This window comes from Ipomoea nil, unplaced genomic scaffold, assembly GCF_001879475.1.
Source record: "Ipomoea nil cultivar Tokyo-kokei standard unplaced genomic scaffold, Asagao_1.1 scaffold2701, whole genome shotgun sequence".
NCBI classification, from domain to species: domain Eukaryota; kingdom Viridiplantae; phylum Streptophyta; class Magnoliopsida; order Solanales; family Convolvulaceae; genus Ipomoea; species Ipomoea nil.
In genome coordinates, this window is record NW_017619129.1 from 1,379,480 (window position 1) to 1,402,137 (window position 22,658).

The window sequence follows — 22,658 nt, forward strand, 5'->3', positions numbered from 1 at the left end:
TATATATATATATATATATATATATATATATATATAAGGTGACGAATTATAGTGATAATATTAGTAGTGCAATTAATTTACCTTTTCACATTAGTGTACTTAATTTGATGATAGCATCTTTCACAGTGGTGCACTTAATGGTAATGTTTGGTGTAACTAATGATAATGTTAGGATCACCTAAATTCTAGCTCACGAGCTGGCCCGTAAAAGCCCGCCAAACGTTAGACATACAGTGTGGCGGGCCTAATGAGGCAGGCTGGCTCGCTTTGACAATACTAATCCCATTATTAGGTTAATGTAATAAATAAATAAAGAGAACAAAAATTCCAAGTGCATTATGATACCTTATACTTGGTATGTATTCATATATGTACATATTCAAATCAATCGTTATGCGTTGGACCCGTGTCCAACATGCTTGCTGGACACGGGTAACAGTGCCGTTAGACACTGTTATCTTTTTTTTTTTTTTTTTTTTTTTTTTTTTTTTAATTTCAGACCGCTTCATTGTAAGAGTATATGTTCATAATTTTATTACTATATGTTAATAACTATACATTCATAACTCCATAACTGTACGTTCATAACTCTATAACTGTACATTCATAACTCCATAACTGTACATTCATAACTCCATAACTGTACATTCATAACTCCATAACTGTACATTCATAACTCCATAATTGTACATTCATAATTTTCGAAGCTCTATGTTCACAATTTTAGAGCTCTATGTTCATAATTTTATCACTATTTGTTCATAATTGTAAGTTCATAATGTTAGAGCTCTTTGTTCATAATTTGATCAATAACTGTACATTCATAATTCCATACTGTAGATTCATAATCTCATAACTGTAGATTCATAACTCTATAACTGTAGATTCATAACTCTATAACTGTACATTCATAACTCCATAACTGTACATTCATAATCTTCGAAGCTCTATATTCACAATTTTAAAGCTCCATGGTCATAATTTTATCACTATATATGTTCATAATTGTAAGTTCATAATGTTAGAGCTCTGTGTTCATAATTTCATAATTGCATAACTGTATATTCATAACGGCATAACTGTACATTCATAACGGCATAACTGTACATTCATAATCCAAAAAAAAAAACGCCGTTAACGCCGTTAAAGGCAAAACGCACGCGAATTTTTTTTTTTATAACTAAATGACGCATTTTTTTAAAAAAACGACGTCGTTTTGGGCCCGTGTCCACAATTCAATGTGGACACGGGTCCAGGGCATAATTTGCCTATTCAAATCATGTCGGCTAAGGTCGGCCGGTGTATCAAATAAAGGAGGAGGTGGAACTCCTATCAACGATTTTTTTTGTTTTTTGTTTTTTTTTTTTAGGCATATTTTTGTTTCTGTCGTTGAATTTTTTAAAAATTATCTTTGGGTTTCTATTGGTAGTAGTAGAAACCTAGCTATCACCAACAAAAATAAAGATCTTTCTTTGTGTTTTTGCCGACAGGCTACCAACAAATATATTTTCTTATAGAAACCTAGTTGGGTTTATGTCGAAATGCCATGGTTGCCAGAAATAATTTTCGAGCAACCATGGGTATTTTTTTTTTTTTTTTTTTTCAAAAACAAAATTGAAGTCGTCAGACAATTAGGGTTTATGGTGATACCCTATGCATCCAAACTTTTCGATGAATAGAAAAGTGGTCGGAAAGTGATCAAAATTATTTGTGATTATTTTAATTAGGGAAAATTGTAATTTATGTCTCTTCATAAAATGTCAATTATCAATTTCACTCCTGAATTTTTAGTATTGTAAATTTTGCCCTCTAATTTTTAAAACGGTGCATATATTGCCCTTCCCGTATCGTGCAGGAGGAAAATTGAGGGGTAACATTTACACTATAGGAGGGGTAATATATGTACCGTTTTAAAAATTGAGGGGCAACATTTACACCACTAATAATTCAAAAGTGACATTAATGACATACATTACAATTTCCCTTTTAACTAATAAACAAAACTAACGAAAAAGGTTTTTGCAAATTCTAGAAGTGAAACTCTTGTTTTCAATCACTTTGTGATTGGAAATTAAAGTATTTTCATATATGTGAAAAAGGCCAAGTGCACTACAGTACCTTACACTTGGTATAACATTCATACATATTCAAATCATGTCAACTAATGTGTATCAAATAAATGTGCAAAACATTGAATAGTCAAAACATAATATATACTTGAAAATAAATTAAATTAATGCAAACGTTTTAATTTCAGATCATATATCATATCAAATAATTAATGTCAACTTTTTTTTTTTACGTCCAACTACGTCCCATGATTGATACCTCTTTGGGCATTGCCAGGAAAAAAGGAATCATGAGGACATGAGGGGGGAGGGGACATTATATTATTTATTATATTGTTCTATTATTATGTAACAATAATATAATTAATTAAAGATCAACACGATAAAATCTAAATCATAAGCGAAAATCAATAACCCTTCATATTAATAGGAAGACAATTTGCCTCGTTGAGACGGAGATAGGGAAAATTTTCAGAGAACAGGATCGGGGATGGGGATATCCCTCTCCATCCCGCCCCGCCTATCCAAGAATAATTATTATAATTAAATTAAGACTTAGGGTTTTAGTTTTTAAAATTAAAAATTAAACTAATTTAAGATTTTGACTAAGAGATGACTGGAGACGGAAATGGGGACATGGACGGGGTCGGGGCTTCGGGAACGGGGACGGAGAGTATACTTCCCGTCCCGTCCCGCCCCGCTGCCATCCCTAAATTCATGATGCACTTGGAATCATATAATTGTTGTTCTTAATTTTAAGGTCCTGTTGTTATATATTTTGCATATCAAATATTGTCTCAAAACATTAGATTTCATCTAATAATTTGTTATAAAATGAAAGTAACTAATTTTGTGTGTTTATATTAACAACATTTGAATAATTAAAACAAATTTATATAATTTAAATTATTTGTACACTCATTTTAAACTTTTAATTTGAATTAATTACCTTATTTTGAATAATTTAATATTATATTAATGCTTTTTTTTTAATACTATTGATCCTGTTATATGTAATATCTGTTCGTATATACTTTCTCAACTCACTGAAACCTAACGAGTCAACACCGTTCCTACTGAGACTCGAACTCATGACCTCCCATTTGGAAGTGTCACTACATACGTGTAATATTATATTCATTCTAATCATTTAAGATTATGTTTACAAATTAAAACGTTTGGAGGGTCAATATTAATTTTACATACAATATATTCATACTTAATCATAATTTAAAATTTATGTTTTATTTTAAAAAAATTTAGTAGTATTAATTAAAATATGTTTAAGGGAAAATTTCATTTTTCGTCTCTAAGTTATACGATAATTGTTGAATTCGTACATTCATAATTGTTGGTCATGCTCACTTTTCGTCAGTATGCTATTATTGGTGTTGTACTTTCCGTCCCTTTACTAACAGAATATTAGGGGTGAAATTTGCAACATTAGTATAGTTTAGGAACGAAAAGTGAGCACAAAAGGTTAATAAAATTACGAAAAGTTCAACACTAATGATAGCTTAGGAGTGAAAAATGAGCATGATCAACAATTAAGGACGAATTATACAATTATCATATAGATTAAATAGAAGTGTAATTTTTTCTATTTTAAAAGAATTTTTGGGGCTAGCAGGGTCACCCCAGTCCCTTGATCGATCCGACTGACCAATTTTTTTTTTTATTTTTATTTTTTTTAAGTTTAGAAACCAAAATTAGAACTAACTTGGAGAATGTCATTCCATTAATAGATTGATGTAATTTAAAAAAAAAAATTAAGAGAAAAGAAAATTCCTAGTGCATTATGATAGCTTATACTTGGTACAACATATGTACATATTCAATTCATGTCAGCTAATTAATTAGGTGTATCAAATTATTTAAAAAAAAAAAAACAAAACAAAACAAAACAAAATATTCAAAATTATTCACTCATAATACATGCTTCAAATAATCAAATTAAATTAATAATATAACTTTTTTATTTGCCAGTTCATATATCATATAAAATTATTAATTAATGTCAACATTTTTTTTAACGTACTGTCCAGCAATAATATAATGTTCCATGATTGATACGCCTTGGTGCATGATAGTGTATTTCCATGAAAAAAGGAGTCATGTGTAAAAATTTAATTTTATATTTGATGGAATAATATAATATTGCTATTATATTATTATTATTATTATTATTATTATTATTATTATTATTATTATTATTATTATTATTATTATTATTATTATATTATTATTATTATTATTATTATTATTATTATTATTATTATTTATGAGGGAAGATGTCGCCAGAGAAGAAGAAAGAGCCAGGCCAAAAAAAATAGAAACATTACGTGACCTTAATATTAGGGGAGATTGCAACTGCACAAATAATATTATATAAAGGCTCCGGGCTAAAGACAAGTGGATTCACGCCAATCTCAAATATAAACCTCTCTTCTACATATTATTCTCCCTCTTTCATTCTATGGCCATGGCCTACCTATGTACATGTACTACACCTACAAATGTAATAAGTGTTTGGTTGGATGGAAAACATTTTCCATGGAAAATGTTTTCTTCAAAGTGAAGGAAAATGTTGGTTTATGTTGTTTGGTTGGATGGAAAACATTTTCCATTGGAAAATGGATTCCTCAAAGTTGAGGAAAATGAATTCTTCGCAAAGAGATGGGATTTTGTTTTCCACAAAGATTGGGAAGAAAAATAACATGAGTGTACCATTTTACCCTTATGAAAATTTCTTAATTACATAGACACCTATTTATTCATTCATCTTTTAAGGGCATATTGGTCTTTATATTCATTATTCCTTATCTTTCTAAACCCAACCAAACAATGGAATTCATATTCCCAGTAATTTCATTTCCACCAACCAAACAATTGAATCAATTTTCTTGGAATTTATTTTCCATGGAATTTCAATTCCATTTCCCTTCAAATATTTTCCAGTGAACCAAACGAGTTGCTGGAATTCCGGCTTGGCTTAGCCCAAAAAGGCTCGTGGTTTTCACCGCTTTGGTTTCCACGTTAAATCCTTGTGTCTGTTTATTGATTCCCTGCAATCACCCTTTTATCATTCATATTTTCTTATGGAGATTATTGACCCGTATAAATACATACCCCGGGGTCAATTTTCTCCATCAATGGTGCTCTTGTTGAGACGGATGAAGCACTCAGGTTGAATTTGCTCTCCATCTTATATCTCACAACAATCTCTATATTATTCATCATTTTTCATATGTATAAGAGGAACGGGAGGAGAGAATCACATACGCTTCCCGGTCTTTTTCCTCGGCTATTCCCTCCGGGGCCAAGCATGACACCAATGAACCTACCCCGATCGGCAGGCATGGCTGGGCGGAGGTTAAAGTCAGCTCGCGTGGGAGGTCAGGCTGACATGGAGATGAAAATGCGGCGGCTCAAGGACAATCAGTGCTAGTGTATGAAAATGTCGGCTTCTTTGCTACAGTGCTAGTGTGGGAGATTTTATGTTTCGCGGTGATAGATACAGGGGACGAAGTAGTGTGTTTCACCGTTGCGATCGTGGAGACGGAGAACATAAAAACCCTTTCAAAGCTACATTTGTTGTGGCACTCTCTCGGCGAGCTGGTGCATGAAGGCTTGCTGTGTCGATGCAGGAAGTGGTGGTGGGTAAAGACACTACCGTGGGAGGTTCTTCATCGCTGAGGCGCCGACGAAGGTATTCTTGAACTCATGATCACCACATGGCCCATGGTAGGAGGTGGGCGAGCTCGGAAACTGTCGTGCTATTGTGGACATGCATTGCTGCTAATGGAGAAAACTTGCCGTCTGATGCAATCTAATCTGCTGATGCGCATTCTAGAAGATTCGAAGCTGCACTGCCATGGCCCAGGAGGAATTTTTAGAAGAAATTTTCAAAACTAAAAGATAAGCTCTTATTATATATTATATTGTTGTTATTGTTATTATTATTAGTATAATTTCTTTTCCAACTATTTAATTTGTCTAACCGCAACTTGTTCAAATAATTGCACAATATGGCAAGCTCCGTGCGGCCACTTGCGTAATATAAATATGGTAAGCTCTGTGCTACCAATTATATTGCGAGGTAAGCCCTGCGCTACCTCTTAAATTACTTGGTAAGCTCCGCGATACCTCCTACAACAACAATTATAATGAATAAGTGTGCGCGGTTGGTCACAATAAAGGGAGATTGGGAGTTCCGAACCTAGCTTCTATTTTAATTTTATATTTAAATCAATACTAGTGGCATGACCCACTAATCATGTGTTATTTAGCATGCAGGGAACGACTTCCGTGAACTCATGGGTGCTCTGTGCACCTAATCGGGACCTCTTGGGTGCTCCGTGCACATAACTGTAACTTTCATATGATCTCAACGCCTCGAGCGAGGAAGGTCACAACTTTGGTGCCTCGTGCATAAACATGTAGTGCAGACTACACTCGTCACACTCCAAATGTTATATATGGTTTGGTTCGACGTGTATCGATGTAATACTTTCTTATGCCACAAATACTTGTGGCTAAGAAAGTGGGGGACTCATGACGGAATAATATAATATTGCTATATTATTGTTATTATTATTTATGAGAGAAGATGCAGTCAGAGAAGAAGAAAGAGTCAGGCCAAGAAAATAGGAACATTACGTGGCCATAATATTAGGGGAGGTTGCAACTGCACAAATAATATTATATAAAGGCTCCGGGCTAAAGACAAGTGGATTCACGCCAGTCTTAAATATAAACCTCTCTTCTACATATTCTTCTCCCTCTTTCATTCTATGGCCATGGCCTACCTATGTTCATGTACTACACCTACAAATATAATAAAGGAATTTCGGCTTGGCTTAGCCCAAAAAGGCTCGTGGTTTTCACTACTTTGGTTTCCACGTTAAATCCTTGTGTCTGTTTATTGATTCCCTGCAATCACCCTTTTTTTCATTCATAATTTCTTATGGAGATTATTGACCCGTATAAATACATACCCCGGGGTTAATTTTCTCCATCAATATTATTATCTGATTTTTAGGCACACTATTTATAATATGGTTCTACTATATATTATGTTATTTAATTTAATTTAATTTAATATAATTAATTAAAGATCAACAGGAGAAAATATAAATCATAAAGAGAAATCAATAAGCGGTCCTTCATATAATTGTTGCTCTTAATTTAAAAGGTAGTGCTATTGCTATATATTTTGCGTATCAAATACTGTCTAAAAAATTAAATTTTAACTAATTTGTTGAGTAGAATCAACTCTATTACAACGTAATATCTGTTTAATATATTTTCTTTAAGTGTTGTAGTTCAAAGAGTCAATACCCCTTCATCGGGGTTTGATCTTGTGACATTTCCTCAAATAGAGCTACAGATCAGAAGTGCCAACTGAGCACAAAGTGTTTTACAGATTTCATTTAATTAATGTGATGTAAATCAAATTAACTAAATTTGTGTAACAAATAAATATTTCTTAACTCTCTGGTTGCGAAAGTTTACAAGGCACGTTATTATCCTAATACTTCTTTTGTGGATGCAACTATAGGAAATTGTTCAAGTTATTGTTGGAGGAGTATTATGGCAGCACATGATACTGTTGTTTCTGGGGTGTGAAGAAGAATAGGTGATAGTAAAGCAACTTTAATTTGGGGACATCCATGGTTACCCGATGATCCCAGTCCACTAGTCCAGACAGAAATGCCTATGGAACTGAGAGATGCCTTGGTAGTTGGATTAATTGAGCAGACTAATACTTGGGATCCACACATTCTTTCTGATTTATTTACCCCAGAGGATGTGGCCAGAATATCTAGAATTCCTGTAAGCCCGGACTATGAGGACTCATGGTATTGGCTTGGCGACCCCAAAGGAATATATACGGTAAAGAATGCCTATAGGAAACTTGTTGGTGATTATGTGTATGCCCCGGGTGCTTTTGATAAATGGGCTACTATATGGAAATTAAAGGTCCCTACCAAATGGAGGACATTTTTATGGAGAGCAATTTGTGATATCCTCCCTACTACTAACAACTTAATTATAAGGAGGGTGGAGGTGGATCCTACATGCCAAATGTGGGGTTTGGCTCATGAAAATGTTATGCATGCTTTAGTACTTTGTAAGTATTCTAGACTTGTTTGGAATGTTACACAATTACCTATCACAAATATCGTAGCAGATTCGTTCCCCTTATGGCTTATGGGTGTGTTGGCAGTCTTGACGGAGGAGCAAAGTGGATTAATGGCGGTTGTATTATACCATCTTTAGAAGAGCCGAAATGCGGCAGTATGGGACAGATCCCTGCTGCACCCCAATGTCGTCCGGTGACAGGCGGCTGCATCCATGCACGCGTTCCGGCAGACCCATCGGCGCAACCCCGACCACGAACCGGTAGAGGCGGTCTCCCCATAGTCCATGCATGGCCGCACTGCTATATCGATGCCGGCTTCAAACCATCTTCCGGCGAATCAACGTATGGGGTGGTGCTTCTCGCCTCGGACGATATGTTTATGGCAACGACAAATGGCAAGCTACCCGTCTGCTTCTCACCTCTTATGGCGGAGGTTGCGGCTTGTGGGGAAGCCTTGTCCTGGCTAAGGGAAAGGATGTCACGATGGTGGATCTCCTCACAGATTGTTCTGAGTTGCGGAGCGCTTTGCACCAGAACCCGTCAGCTATCTTATCCTATGCTGGGGTCGTGATAGACCACTGCAGACTATCTATGGCTTTATTTAATTTTTGCTCGCTCAGTTATGTTACTAGACAAGTTAATTTACATGCACATACTCTAGCTTCAATAATCTTTACTCAGGATCACTCTATGTATTGGGATGCTATCCCTTTGACTCTATTGCTTCGATGATTCATTAATACAATCGCTATGGTTGGTTTCAAAAAAATATATATCAGATGGCGGCACTCCTCCCCAATTGCATTTATTTATTTTGTACATTTGAAAGAACAAAACAAAAGGGAACACTAATGGTGTGTTTGGTTCGCACATGGGAATTAGCTAGAATTGGAATAGAAATCAAATACTTGGTAATGATAATGGGTTTTGGTGAAAGTATTTTGCATGTTTGGTAGTAGGGTGAAATTAGAATGATTACCAATATTACTATTTGGTTATGTATGATCATATAATGAGAATAAATGTTTTAAAAATACAAGAACAAAAAATCAAGACAATTTATTTTAATATAAAGACATCCAAAGCATCAATATGAACAAAAAAAATAAAAACAAAAATATAAAGGCCTTGTTTGGCAAATCAGCGGTACCGGTTAGCGTTAGCGGATCATATTAGCGGTTCACAAATAGCGGATTGTATTAGCGGGTTTGACCAGCAAATTGTATCAGCGGTTTGTAAAAAGATATTTGGTAAAATTAGTTGTTTAGATTAGCGGCTAACATGTAAAAGACCTAAAAGGATATTCATAACAATAATAATATTATTATTATTATTAACTTCATTATGTAATAATAAAATAAAAAATAAATCATACTACCTAACAAGATCAAAATAATAATAATTATAACTAAGACAACAACAAGTATTATAATAATAATAATAATAATAATAATAATAATAATAATAATAATAATAATAATAATAATAATAAACAAAAAACAAAAAAAAAAATCAAAAACAAAAACAAAAAAAGAAGATAAATGGAATCCCACATCGAAAGTAGAAGAGAAATAGGGGGTTGAACTCCTTTATAAAAGGAGTTCAACTCCCCTATTTCCAAACCTTCCCCATGTGATGTGTTCCCACATCGAATGGGGAAGGCGAAAGGAGCCTAAGGCTCATTTATTTAAATGAGCCTTAGGCTCCTGTGTTATTAGTTATTTTTTTTATATGGTAGAGGGCGTTTTGGGGAAGGATTTTCCTTCTCCAAAATGCTAACCTCAAACACTGCACTTTGCAGCGTTTGGGATTTCAGCGGTTTGGAGCAAATCGTTGCTCCAAACTGCTGACTAACCAAACAAAGTTTTTGGCATTTTGACATGGTCAAAATGTCAAAAATGGTGGATCCGTCATTAACCAAACAAGCCCAAAAACATTAATTCAAACTTAAAAATCAAAGGGTGTGTTTGGTTCGCCCATGGAAATCGGAATCGAAATGGGTATCAAATACTTAGTAATAGTAATGGGTTTTGGTGAAAGTATTTTGCATGTTTGTAGTAGGGTGGAATGGGAATGATTTAGCTAAGCATGAATAATGGGATGAAACCCTTGTAAAATGACCCGAACCAAACGCCCCCTTATAAAATAAGGGAATGAATTTTTTTATTAATAGGGTATTCCAAACCCATAGTAGTGTTTTAAAAACCAGTCAACCAAACAATAACAATGACTTTCATATCCATACCTGAGTGTTAAACCTGCCAACCAAACACACCTCAAATTACCAATTAGGAGGGGGAATAATGGAATGAAACCCTTATTTTATTAGGGAATGGGTTTTTTAATTAAGGGTCCGTTTGGAAAGCAGGAAAATGACTTCTGGAAAATGAGTCATTTTCCGGAAAACATTTTCCTTTCCAGTGTTTGGTTGCATTCTGGAAAACTGTTTTTGTGTGTTTGGTTCATTTTCTGGAAAATGAGTAGAATTGTATAATTAAACATTTTAATTATTTTATTTAGAATATTACAACATGTATAATAATATAATTTAAAATATAATAAAAATAACTAATAATATATCAAAAATATTATGGTGGTGGTGGTGGTGGTGGTGTAGTAGTGGTGTTATTTGTTATATAATAATAATAATAATAATAATAATAATAATAATAATAATAATAATAATAATAATAATAACTGGTGGTGGTATGACGGTGGTAGCAGTGGTGGTGGTGGCGGCGGTGGTATGGTCGTGGTCGTGGCGGCGTCGGTGGTGTGGTGGTGGTGGCGGTGGTATGGTGGTGGTGGTGGTGGTGGCGGCGGTGGTGGTATGGTCGTGGTGGTGGCGGCGGCGATGGTAGTGTGGTGGCGGCGGCGGTGGTGTGATGGTGGTGGTGGTTGCGGTGGTATGGTGGTGGTGATTGCGGTGGTTGCGGTGGTATGGTGGTGGCGGCGGCGGCGGCGGTAGTGGTGGTGGTGGTGGCGGCGACGGTGGTTGCGATGGTATGGTGGTGGTAGTGGCGACGACGGTGGTGGTGGTGGTGGTGGTGTGATGGTGGTGGTGTGGTGGCGGTGGTATGGTGGTGGTGGCGGTGGTGTGATGGTGGCGGTGGTATGGTGGTGGTGGTGGTGGCGGTGGTTGCGGTGGTATGGTGGTGGTGGCGGCGGTGGTATGGTGGTGGTGGTGGCGACGACGGTGATTGAGGTGTTATAGTGGTGGTGGCGGCGGCGGCGGCGACAGTGGTGGTGTGGTGACGGTGGTATGGTGGTGGTGGTGGTGGTGGTGGTGGCAGCGACAATGGTTGCTATGGTACGGTGGTGGTGGTGGTATGGTGTTGGTGGTGGTAGTGGTTGCGGTGGTATGGTGTTGGTGGTGGTAGTGGTGGTAGTGGTGGCGGTGGTTGCGGTGGTATAGTGGTGGTGGCGGCGGCAGTAGTGGTGGTGATGGTGGTAGTGAGGTGGTGGTGGTATGGTGTTGATGATGTTGGTGGTGGTGTGATGTTGGTGTAAAAGTTGGAAAATGACTTCCCCCCAAAAAAAGGGGAAGTCATTTTCCTCCAAAACAAGCCTATTTTCCAAAGTCAACGGAAAATGATTTCCGTTGACTTGATTTTCCAAGAACATCCAAACAATGAAAACTTGGAAAATGATTTTCAGAACTCATTTTTCAGGTTTCCAAACACACCCTAAAGGGAAAATCAAATCCCATAGTAGTGTTGTAGAAACCTGTCAACTAAACAATAATAATGACTTTGATTCTCATTCCTGATAGCTAAACATATGAACGAAATATGCCCTAAAATTTCGCTCACTTAAAGATCCGACTCCAAAAGTATATGATTTTAAGCTATCTTTACTTTTACAATTCTCTCTCATTTTTAAAATAGATATTATTGTCATATCAATATATTTACAATTCACTACTATTTTCTTTACATCAATACAATTCCAACTCATTTTCAAAAGGGAAAATAACACTTTTTCCTCCTGAGTTATATACTTATAGCACGTTTTTCTCCCGAGTTATTCATGCATTCATATATGCCCCCTCAATTATTATAAAAGTGGCGGTTTTTCCCCTGATACATTAAATGGACATTTCTACCCTTAAAATAAATATATTTTTTTATTTATTTCTCTTCTTCAACAAATTATTCTTATACGTAGGATGACCACGGTTCGGCTCGAACTGAACCGAACACTATAGCAATTGATGGGGTGAGGATCCCGGCCCAAGAAAGATTGGCCCAAAGAAGAGAGCCCAAGACAGGAAAGGTGGGCTAGCATCAGGAGAAACCCGGAGGGTGCTCGGGCCGAGTCCAGGAATCAGCCCAGGCCCAAGTACGGGGACCTAGCTCAGGATTGCTAAGAAGAGCCTAGCAGGAGCTTGGGCCGAGGGCAAGGAGTCGGCCAGGCCCCAAGCCCAGAAAAAGACTCGGCTCAAGAAGCCGTTGAGATCATCAAAGAGACTCTTAAACAGGGAACCGTTAGAGCATTAAAATGCCGGACTTGGTCCGGCTGTTACGAGCTTGAGAGAGTCGTTGGCCGACTCAGTAAAGGCGCCCAACGGCTCGATACTTTAATTAGTCTTGAAGTCGGCTATTAAGGGCCTTCAAGTCAGTGGGGGAGGAGCCTCTATATAAAGGCTCCCCCACTCTTGTAGAAGGCAGAGACAGGAGGAGGACCCGGAGAGGGAATAGAAGAGATTCTAAACAAAGCACTTTCTTTCTTTTGAGACAGACATTTTATTGAAAGGTGTATCCTCCAGCTAAAGGTTGTGTTGGACCTCCTTGGGCCCGAAAACCCAAAAACCATCACTGGCACCGTCTGTGGGGATCGAAACTAAGAGTCGCGTGTCCTCCTGAGCGTGGCGAGTTCCAGAAACGATAGGAAGAATCTCGGTCGCAAGAGATTAGAAAAGCCCCTAACATGGCAGGAAGTCAGGAACAGTCAAGCCGACACGATGATAGACTGGGGGCGGACTTAAGAAACCAATTGAATCGAAGAAACACTCGGAGCCGGGAAAATGAGACGACGCCGCCGCCCACACCACCGATAAATCAACAGCCGCCTCAGGTGCAGCTCACCCTGGAGCAACTACACGCGATCGGGCGTGCCTTCGCCGAGGCGAGTCGAGGAGTAAGAGAACAGTCTGCCACTCGTTTGCCGCAACGCAATCAGCAGCCGTCTCATGGGCCCGATGATCGGCAACAGAACCGCCGAGCCGAGAGCCAGCCGGTACAGTCCGTTCATTCTCGGCTAGGTCCGAACGCCGGACGGCGGTCAGCGTGAGAACGACTAGGTCGGAGGGAACCCAGTCGTGTCCCGTTGGCTGCTCGCGATCGGCAGACTGCACGCGAGGAAAATCGTACCAGAAGAACTAGGACTGAGGCTCGCCGTATAGAGCAGCCCGTCCGCAACCGCGACGAACCGGCCAGGTCGGAGGTCGGTGAGAGCACGGAATCAACAGGAAATCATACCCGGGAGAGGGTCGAGGTGGCAAACTTAGTCCAAGAAGTGCGAAATCTGAGAGAGCAGGTAGAGGGAAAAGCCAAATCCCCAGGACGTACGCTATTAACCGACTTGCCCTTCTCGGACAAGATCATGACCTTTAAGATACCGAGTGATTTCAAATTCCCGGAGCAAGCCACGTTCGATGGGTCTGGCGACCCTCGAGAACATTTGCTGAGCTACCAAGCCAAGATGCAGGTCTTGGGAGTTCAAGACCCGGTCATGTGCCGCGCTTTTCTGCCCACATTAAAAGGCCCAGCACAAAGGTGGCTGGTGGCACAGCCGTCGGGGTCGATTCGTAGCTTCGAAGAGCTAGCGGACCGCTTTATGGGCCATTATGCCGCTAATATCAGGCCACAAAAGGACTTGACACACCTAGGCGACATTCATCAGGATGAGGGCGAGTCCTTAAAAACCTATCTGGCCCATTGGCAGAAAGAAATCCAGTCTATAGAGGAGGTCGAGGACCAGACGGCACTCACCTTCTTCATCGAGTCCCTGCGGTCCGGGCAGCTATACCGAGATCTGCGAGACAACCGCCCGGCTACCTACGCGGAAGCCATCCATATGGCCAACAGGAGGGCCAACACAGAGCAGGCTATAAAACACAAACGGCAGCGCGAAGTCGGCGGGTCCGCCAATGGAAAGAGAACGCGAGCCGAAACCAAGGAAAGGCACCCGGACGCGACCCGACGATCCGAAATCAGGCGACCATACGACAGGCCCGCCGTACACCCCTACCGACCAGCTCCCGAACGGCCGGTGCATGAAATACAAGCGGTCGCCCCGCCTCCGCCTCAGCCGATTGATGACCGCATCACCAGCGAGGAGACAGGTAAGACTTCTAAATATTGTCGTTACCATAAATCTTATACCCACAGCACAGAAGAATGCTTTTACCTGAAGAAGATCATGGAGGGTATCATCCATCAAGGAACCCCGCCTCCTAATCAATGGAGACGAAGGTCCGCCAATCAAGGGGACGAGGATCCCGCCGTCGCCGCCGAGAGCAATCGGGGCAAGCAGCTTGCTTCTGAAGAAGATGAGGCTCAGTGGCGTCAAAAGCCGGTTATCAACATGATTGTTGGCGGGCCGGAAGGTGGTGACTTAGCGAATACTCGAAAGGCCTGGGCCCGACAGCTATACGTCGGGACAGTATATGGGCGCGAGGAGAATTCCAAGAAGGCGTGCCGAGAGCCCATCATCTTCACCGATAAGGATTTACCGGCTGGAGAGACACCGCATCGAGATGCGTTGGTTATAGCCATGGACATCAAGGGGGTAGTCGTTCGCCGAATCCTGGTCGATACCGGGAGTAACATTAATGTGTTATACCTGGAAACCTTCATGAAAATGGGGTTGACCCGAGATAAGCTGAATCCCGTCAAAACTCCACTCGCCGGTTTCACAGGGGATTCGGTGGAAGCCGAAGGATCCATCACTCTGCCAGTTGAGATTGGCAATTACCCAGACGTACAGAAACTCAGTATGAAATTCATCGTTGTAAATCTGGCCTGCTCGCATAATGATATACTCATCCGACCAGGTCTAGAGGATCTAGGAGCTCTGATTTCAATCGAGCACCTCTGCCTGAAATTCCGCACGCCAAATGGAATAGGTACGGTGCGCTGCGACCGGAAGGTCGCCCGCGACTGCTACCTGCAAGCCTGCCGAGGAATGGGCAAGCAAGGGATGCAGGACCATGAGATCACGGAAAGACCCCCAAAGAAGACAATGATACCTCGCCCCGAGCCGGCTGTTGAACTGGAGGAAGTCGAGATTGATCCTGAACAACCGGACAGGCAGGTCCGAATCGGAGTTGGTCTCCCTCAGAAGGTAAGAGGAGAAATCATAAAAGTGCTATGGGAACACCGGCTGGTTTTCGCCTGGGGTCCAGAGGACATGCCCGGTGTCGATCGATCCGTTATATCACACCGACTCGCTGTAGACCCCGAGCATCGACCAGTCGTACAAAAGAAGCGGTACCTGGCCAACGATCGGAGAGAATTCGTAAAAAAGGAGGTAAGCACGCTGCTAACGGCCGGACATGTCCGAGAGGTCAAGTACCCGGAGTGGCTGGCAAACGTGGTTCTTGTACAAAAACCCCCAGCGTGGCGGATGTGCGTCGATTATACCGACCTCAATAAGGCTTGCCCTAAGGACCCGTTCCCATTGCCGCGAATTGATCAGTTGGTTGATGAGACCGCCGGATCAGCCTTGCTGAGTTTCATGGACGCCTTCAGGGGGTACCATCAGATCTTCATGCACTCGGCGGACGAAGAAAAGACCGCGTTTCTAACACCGGATGGGGTCTATTGCTATCGAGTCATGCCCTTCAGGCTTAAGAATGCTGGAGCCACTTACACGCAAATGGTGGCCCGACTGTTCCAGCACTTGCTGGGAAAATCAATGGCCGCGTACGTCGATGACATGCTCGTCAAGAGCCGAGAAGAGAGCAAGCATGCGGAAGATCTGGCCGACTGTTTTAAAGTGATGATAAGATACAATCTCCGGTTGAATCCCAAGAAGTGTGTTTTCGCCGTGCAGGGTGGAAAGTTCTTGGGCTATATGGTCACAAAGCGAGGTATTGAGCCTAACCCTGAGAAGGTGCAGGCCATCATCGACATGCAGCCTCCCAGCACCGTAAAAGACCTGCAACGGTTGACTGGCCGACTGGCCACCCTTAGCCGCTTCCTGAGCAAAGCGGCGGATAAGACTGTGCCTTTCTTCGAGGCCATGAAGAAGAAGGAAGGATTTGCCTGGACCGCCGAGTGTCAGCAGTCGTTCGAAGAGCTGAAGCAATATCTTTCAACACCTCCGGTATTGTCTACTCCCCAGGCCGACGAGCCCTTACTTTTGTACTTAGCCGCCTCCTCTAAGGCGGTGAGTTCGGTGCTAGTCCGAGAAGAGGAGCGCGTTCAGCACCCGGTTTATTACGTAAGCCGCTCCCTGAAGGCCGCCGAGTCACGGTACACCGCCCTGGAAAAGATTGTATACGCGTTGGTGATCACCGTGCGGAAGCTAGCACCATACTTCCAAGCTCACACCGTCCGAGTGTTGACTGACCAACCGCTGGGGAGCGTCCTGCGAAACCCCTTGTCATCCGGCCGACTAGTGAAATGGGCCGTGGAATTAACCCAGTATGGGATTAAGTACCAGCCCCGGCCTTCTATAAAAGGTCAAGCCTTGGCCGACTTCTTGGTCGAGTGCACGGCGAGCGAAGAAGAGAAGGAACACGCCACTGAGACCAATTTAGGCGAGTGGTGGGAAATACACGCGGACGGAGCATCGAGTCGACGACATTGCGGGGGTGGAATTATGCTCATCACCCCGGAGGGATTCCAACTGTACTACGCCTTAAGCTACTTGTTCCCGACATCCAACAACGAAGCCGAATACGAAGTTGTGCTAAATGGTCTCCGACTCGCCAAGACCCTAGGAGTCGAGCGATTGAGAATCAAGACTGACTCCAGGTTGGTAGTTGGGCAAATATCCGGCGCGTGTGATGCTAAGAGCCCGCGAATGACTTTATATAAAGAGCGGGCGGTCGAGATGTTAAAAGAGTTTGGAGCCTACGAAATAGAATATATCGCCAGGGCAGACAACGTAGAAGCCGACATATTGTCTAAGATTGTCTTGGAGGGAGTACCGGACCACCTTGTGAAGATCTGCCAGAAGGAGGAGCTGGATCGACCGAGTATCGAGGAAACGACATTAGAAGTCCAGCAGGTGACTGGCAAGGAATGGGACAGGGAGAAAAACCCCGAGATGTTCTGGATAGAGGACATTCGGCGATTCAAAGAAGCAAGCGAATTACCGGAAGATCCGGGGGTCGCCGCTAAGGTCCGACGAAAAGCCCCCTCTTTCGAAATTATTGATGGACAACTGTACAAACGGTCATTCGGAGGTCCTTTGTTGAGATGCTTACTCAGGCCCGAGGCCGAAAAAATAATGGACGAGGCTCATAGAGGCATCTGCGCCGCGCACCAGGGCGCCCACACGCTCACCCGCAAGTTAGTCGTCCAGGGGTATTATTGGCCGACTATGATGCGAGATTGCATCGAGTGGATATCCAAATGTGGCATTTGTCAGGCGTTCGCCAGAAAGGACACTCAGCCGGCTACCTTCTACACGCCAGTCACCACGGCTATCCCATTTGCTAAGTGGGGAATCGACTTATTGGGGCCATTACCGGCAGCCCCCGGGGGCCTGAAATTTTGTGTCGTGGCTATCGACTACTTCACCAAGTGGGTTGATGCTGAATCGTTGGCCACTATCACCGAGTACCAATGCCGACGCTTCCTATGGAAGAGGGTGATTTGCCACTTCAGCTTACCCGAGCATATTGTCAGCGACAATGGGCGACAGTTCGACTGCCAGGCGTTTGCTGACTTCTGCCGCCGACACGATATCCGCCATACCAAGGTATCCGTGGCGTATCCGCAGGCCAACGGGCAGGTCGAAAATGTGAATCGGACCATAGTGGATGGAATCCGAAAGAAATTGGAAGACATAAGAGGAAATTGGGCGGATGAGCTCGACTGAGTCCTATGGGCTTACCGCACCACGCAGAGGCGAGCGACCGGAGAGAGTCCATTCTCCCTCGCGTACGGCTTCGAAGCCAAGGTCCCGATTGAAGTGGTCGAACCTACTCACCGGGTCCACACTTATTCCGACACGGAGAATGAGGAAAGTCTTCGAATTGAGAAAAATTTCCTAGAAGAAAGGAGGGAAGCCGCGAGTGCTCGGATGGTCGAGTATCAACAAGCGGTAAAGAGATATCGCGATCGAAGGATTCGCCCACGAACCTTCCAGGTCGGCGATCTCGTATTACGAGACCGGCAAGCAAGCCAGCCCACGGAAGGTGGCAAGTTCGCGGTAAAGTGGGAAGGACCCTATCGCATTGCCGCGGTGGTCCAGGCCGGCACCTACAAGCTCGAAACTCTGGAAGGCAGGCCCGTAGACCGGATCTGGAACGTCATCCACTTGAAGAAGTTCTATCAGTAGAAAATGTTAGGCCATGTATAGGCCCGAGGGTCTTAAACGACTTGAATAAAAGAATACGAATTACTGCTAACTACCGCCTGGACTCGGCGAGAGAATGTTAGGAAACAAGGGTCCATATCCTTAGTCGTTTCCGTAAAAAAGCCAAGAGGAGTCGCCTCGACTGAGGGACTCGGTGAGTATATAAAGAAACTATGGGGCACTGACCCTAAACGTTTCTGAGAAAGAAAAAGCCTAAGGGGTCGCCTCGACTGAGGGACCCGGCGAGAGAAAGTTAGGAAACAAGGGCCCAGACCCTTAGTCGTTTCCGTGAAAAAGCCAAGAGGAGTCGCCTCGACTGAGGGACTCGGCGAGTATATAAAGAAACTATGGGGCACTGACCCTAAACGTTTCTGAGAAATAAAAAGCCTAAGGGGTCGCCTCGACTGAGGGACTCGGCGAGAGAAAGTTAGGAAACAAGGGCCCAGACCCTTAGTCGTTTCCGTGAAAAAGCCAAGAGGAGTCGCCTCGACTGAGGGACTCGACGAGTATATAAAGAAACTATGGGGCACTGACCCTAAACGTTTCTGAGAAAGAAAAAGCCTAAGGGGTCGCCTCGACTGAGGGACTCGGCGAGAGAAAGTTAGGAAACAAGGGCCCAGACCCTTAGTCGTTTCCGTGAAAAAGCCAAGAGGAGTCGCCTCGACTGAGGGACTCGGCGAATATATAAAGAAATTATGGGGCACTGACCCTAAACGTTTCTGAGAAAGAAAAAGCCTAAGGGGCCGCCTCGACTGAGGGACTCGGCGAGACAAAGTTAGGAAACAAGGGCCCAGACCCTTAGTCGTTTCCATGAAAAAGCCAAGAGGAGTCGCCTCGACTGAGGGACTCGGCGAGTATATAAAGAAACTATGGGGCACTGACCCTAAACGTTTCTGAGAAAGAAAAAGCCTAAGGGGTCGCCTCGACTGAGGGACTCGGCGAGGGAAAGTTAGGAAACAAGGGCCCAGACCCTTAATCGTTTCCGTGAAAGGCTAAAAGGAGTCGCCTCGACTGCGGGATTCGGCGAGCACCCGAAGAGTCAACAAGGCATCGATCCTAAGTCGTCCATCAGAATTAGCAGGGCCCGATGCCTTAAAAACATTTCTTCAATTTACAGAACCATAAAAAGGTTAAAAGAGCGTTGAGTCCAAGATAACACGGAAAGGAAGAGAAAAGGGAAATTTCATTAAAATTAAAAAAGGCCCGAGAAGGAGGCCAACCTTTACAAAAGGGACTATCCTAAAAGAATAGCCCTAAACTACTGGGGAGGGGGTGTCGACATCGACCCCTTCAACTTGTGCCCCCGCCGTTGGGCCAGCTGGAGGAACAGAAGAAGGGTCCTCTGCCTGAGGGGAGGACTCAGTAAGATTGGGAGGAGCCGCCGTAGGGAGAGCCACCGGATCAGCAGCCGCCGCCGGACCTTCAGCCGCCGGGAGAGCGTCTATCACCGGCTTAAGGCCCCAGCTCTCGGGGGTAAAAGAGGAGTCGCGGACCAGCAGGGCGGAGTGGATTTCTATCTGCGCCTCGCGAAAGCCGAGGCGATAGTCGCGCTCGCCCAAATCCAGAAGGAAGTCGTCACCTTCCGGCGTCACCAGCCACGCCTTGGCGATCTCCTTCTGCCGGGCCTCTATCGCCGCCTTCACGTCCGCCTCGAAGGACGCCGACTTCTTGTAGTCTTCCACCGAGGTCGAGGCAATGGTCGCCACCTTGTCCCGCTCCTCCTCCCACTGACGAGTGACCCTTAGCATCTCGGAGTTATGCACCTCCACCGCCTTGGCGTGCTTAGCTTGCTCCTGCAAGAAGGCCTCCTCCGTTTGGTGCACCCGGACAGCCATAGACTTCAGCCCGGTCTTGTACTCCCTCAGTCGCCTACTCATCTCCATTTGGAAGGTGAGGTTCTGCAAGGCGACCAGAAGTCAGATAGTGAAAAGAATGGAAAAAGAGGCGAGTCGAAAACACTTACGCGGTATGATTGGCGTAGCGAGGCCTCAATGATGACCTCGTCCCCCAGGCCACCAGTCACCGCCACGTCCTTGGGGAGAAGGACGTTCGCGGCCCACTTGCGGACGGAGGAGTTGCCTTGCCAGATCTGGGCATCCTCGTCCACCTCGTGGCTCAACCGGTTCTTCTTCGGAGCCGGCATGTCCGTCTGCTCGGCCGGTCGTTTGGAGCTCGGACTCTAAGATTGAGGAGGAGGCGGTTGTCGAGTCGGCGACACGACGGGCGACGGCATCAGGTCGACCACGTTATGTGGTAGTGGAGGAGTCGACCTTGGAGCCGGCGACAGTTGAGAGGAAGAGGCAGCAGCAGTGCCGGAAGCGCGCTGGGTCAGCCGACGCCTCATTTTTTCAGCTCTGTCCGCCATCTCAGGAGTCGACATAGCAGCCTCGTCGGAACTGGTGGAGTCGGAGTCGTACGGACCTGCGAAAGAAAAGAAAGTCATAAGTATTCCGAGTCGGAATGAGACAGAGTAAAAAGAAGCGGGAAAAGAGAGGCAATGAAAACTACCTACGGTGGCCGCACCCTCCGGCAGCAAGCCACGCTTGGCCATGGCCCGGACTCGGGACCAGTACCTGACGGAGTACGGTCCAAAGCTCTTCAAGAACTCGCCGCCCTGGACCACATCGTTAGTGAAGAAGGCACGCCGAGAGCAAGGCTTGAATAGAGCAGCCGGCCAGAGGGTCGGAAAGGTGGAGGAGGAGAAAGCAGGTCGGACGAAGAAATAGAGGAGTTTCCAGTCCTTAATGGAGTCGGACAACCTCTCGAAAAGCTGTCGCCCCGGACGAGCGGCAACTTGGACGAAACCCGGCGAGTGTGAGCCGACCTTGTTCACGGTAAAAAGATACCGGAACAGGTCTAAATCCGGCTCACACAACCACTAATGGCAGAGGTTTATGAAGCAGGTGAGAAGTCGGTGAGAATTGGGCACCAGTTGGCCCGGAACTACGTTGTAATGACGATAAAAAAGGGAGAGGAAAGGACACGGAGAAACTCGGAAGCCAAAGGCAACCGAGTGCAAATGAATGCCCACGCAACCCTCGGGTGGGTCATAAATTTGCCGGCCTTCTGGAGCAAGGACCACGGCCGAAGGTCCAAGGAGAAATTGGGTCATTTCCAGGTCCGTCGCAGTAACGACGGACGGTGACCCAGAAGGCCGGACGATTGAATCGAACTTGCCTCGCGGCCGTCCGGCGCCGCCCGACAGAGCTGCCACCGTCGTTAGAGGAGTGGGGCTCATCGGAGTAACCGCCCCCGAAGAAGAGGGGGTCGGAGGAAGAGAAGACGTCGATGGAACGTCTGCCGGAAGTTCCATGCGACGGGGAGGAAAAGAAGAAGACGAAGAAGGAGAAGAAGAAGATGGGGAGGTCGCCGCCGGGTTATCAACCGAGCGATGACGAGAAGAAGAAGAATGAGAAGAGGAAGACATTTACCAACCTGGGCGCGGACTGAGGAAAATGCAGAGAAAAACGGCAGTGCTTGGAGTTGAGTTCGAAGAATTGAGAGAAAGTGAGGAGAAGAGGAAGAAGATGGCTATTTAAAAGCGGGAGAAGCGGAGGTGACAGGATGTGAAGGGACGCCGCATTTAATGCCTCAAAAGGCGGGGCGACGGTTCAGGCCTAGGGCTAGCCTGCAAACGGCGCGTCTGCCCTAGGCTAGGGTCGAACGTCAGTGACCCGGCCTGCTAAGCTGGAAGCCCATCGTAGGCCACGGCCTCTGGGCCCACCAGATACGAACTGGAAGCTTCTAGAAAGGCCCGGTAGCACCCGGCCCGTTAGATGATACAAGTCAAGTTCGCGAAAGAGACTTCGGTCACGAGGTCGGCAATCAGATTTGGCGACTCCCACGCCAAGAAAGTCTCGCCGTCAAAGGACCAGGAATCGGCCACATAGACTGGAGGTCGGTCCAAA

The 22,658-nt window shown here is 44.2% G+C and overlaps 1 protein-coding gene across 1 annotated transcript; it reads left to right on the plus strand.

Annotated features, from left to right (window-relative positions):
- The first annotated feature begins 13,143 nt into the window (after positions 1-13,143).
- Positions 13,144-18,270, plus strand: LOC109155349. Its single transcript, XM_019303034.1, has 4 exons — positions 13,144-13,452; positions 13,564-14,148; positions 14,239-14,560; positions 14,705-18,270. The coding sequence occupies exons 1-4, from the start codon at positions 13,144-13,146 to the stop codon at positions 18,268-18,270; spliced, it is 4,782 nt and encodes a 1,593-aa protein (XP_019158579.1).
- The last annotated feature ends 4,388 nt before the right edge of the window (positions 18,271-22,658 follow it).

Excerpts from the sequence above, each read along its gene's own strand:
- LOC109155349 (XM_019303034.1), top strand. The coding sequence starts at position 13,144 with ATGGCAGGAAGTCAGGAACAGTCAAGCCGACACGATGATAGACTGGGG. Across the intron at positions 13,453-13,563 it reads GCCGAGCCGAGAGCCAGCCG|ACTGCACGCGAGGAAAATCG; the intron begins GTACAGTCCGTT and ends CGCGATCGGCAG. Across the intron at positions 14,561-14,704 it reads CATCACCAGCGAGGAGACAG|GGGACGAGGATCCCGCCGTC; the intron begins GTAAGACTTCTA and ends CCGCCAATCAAG.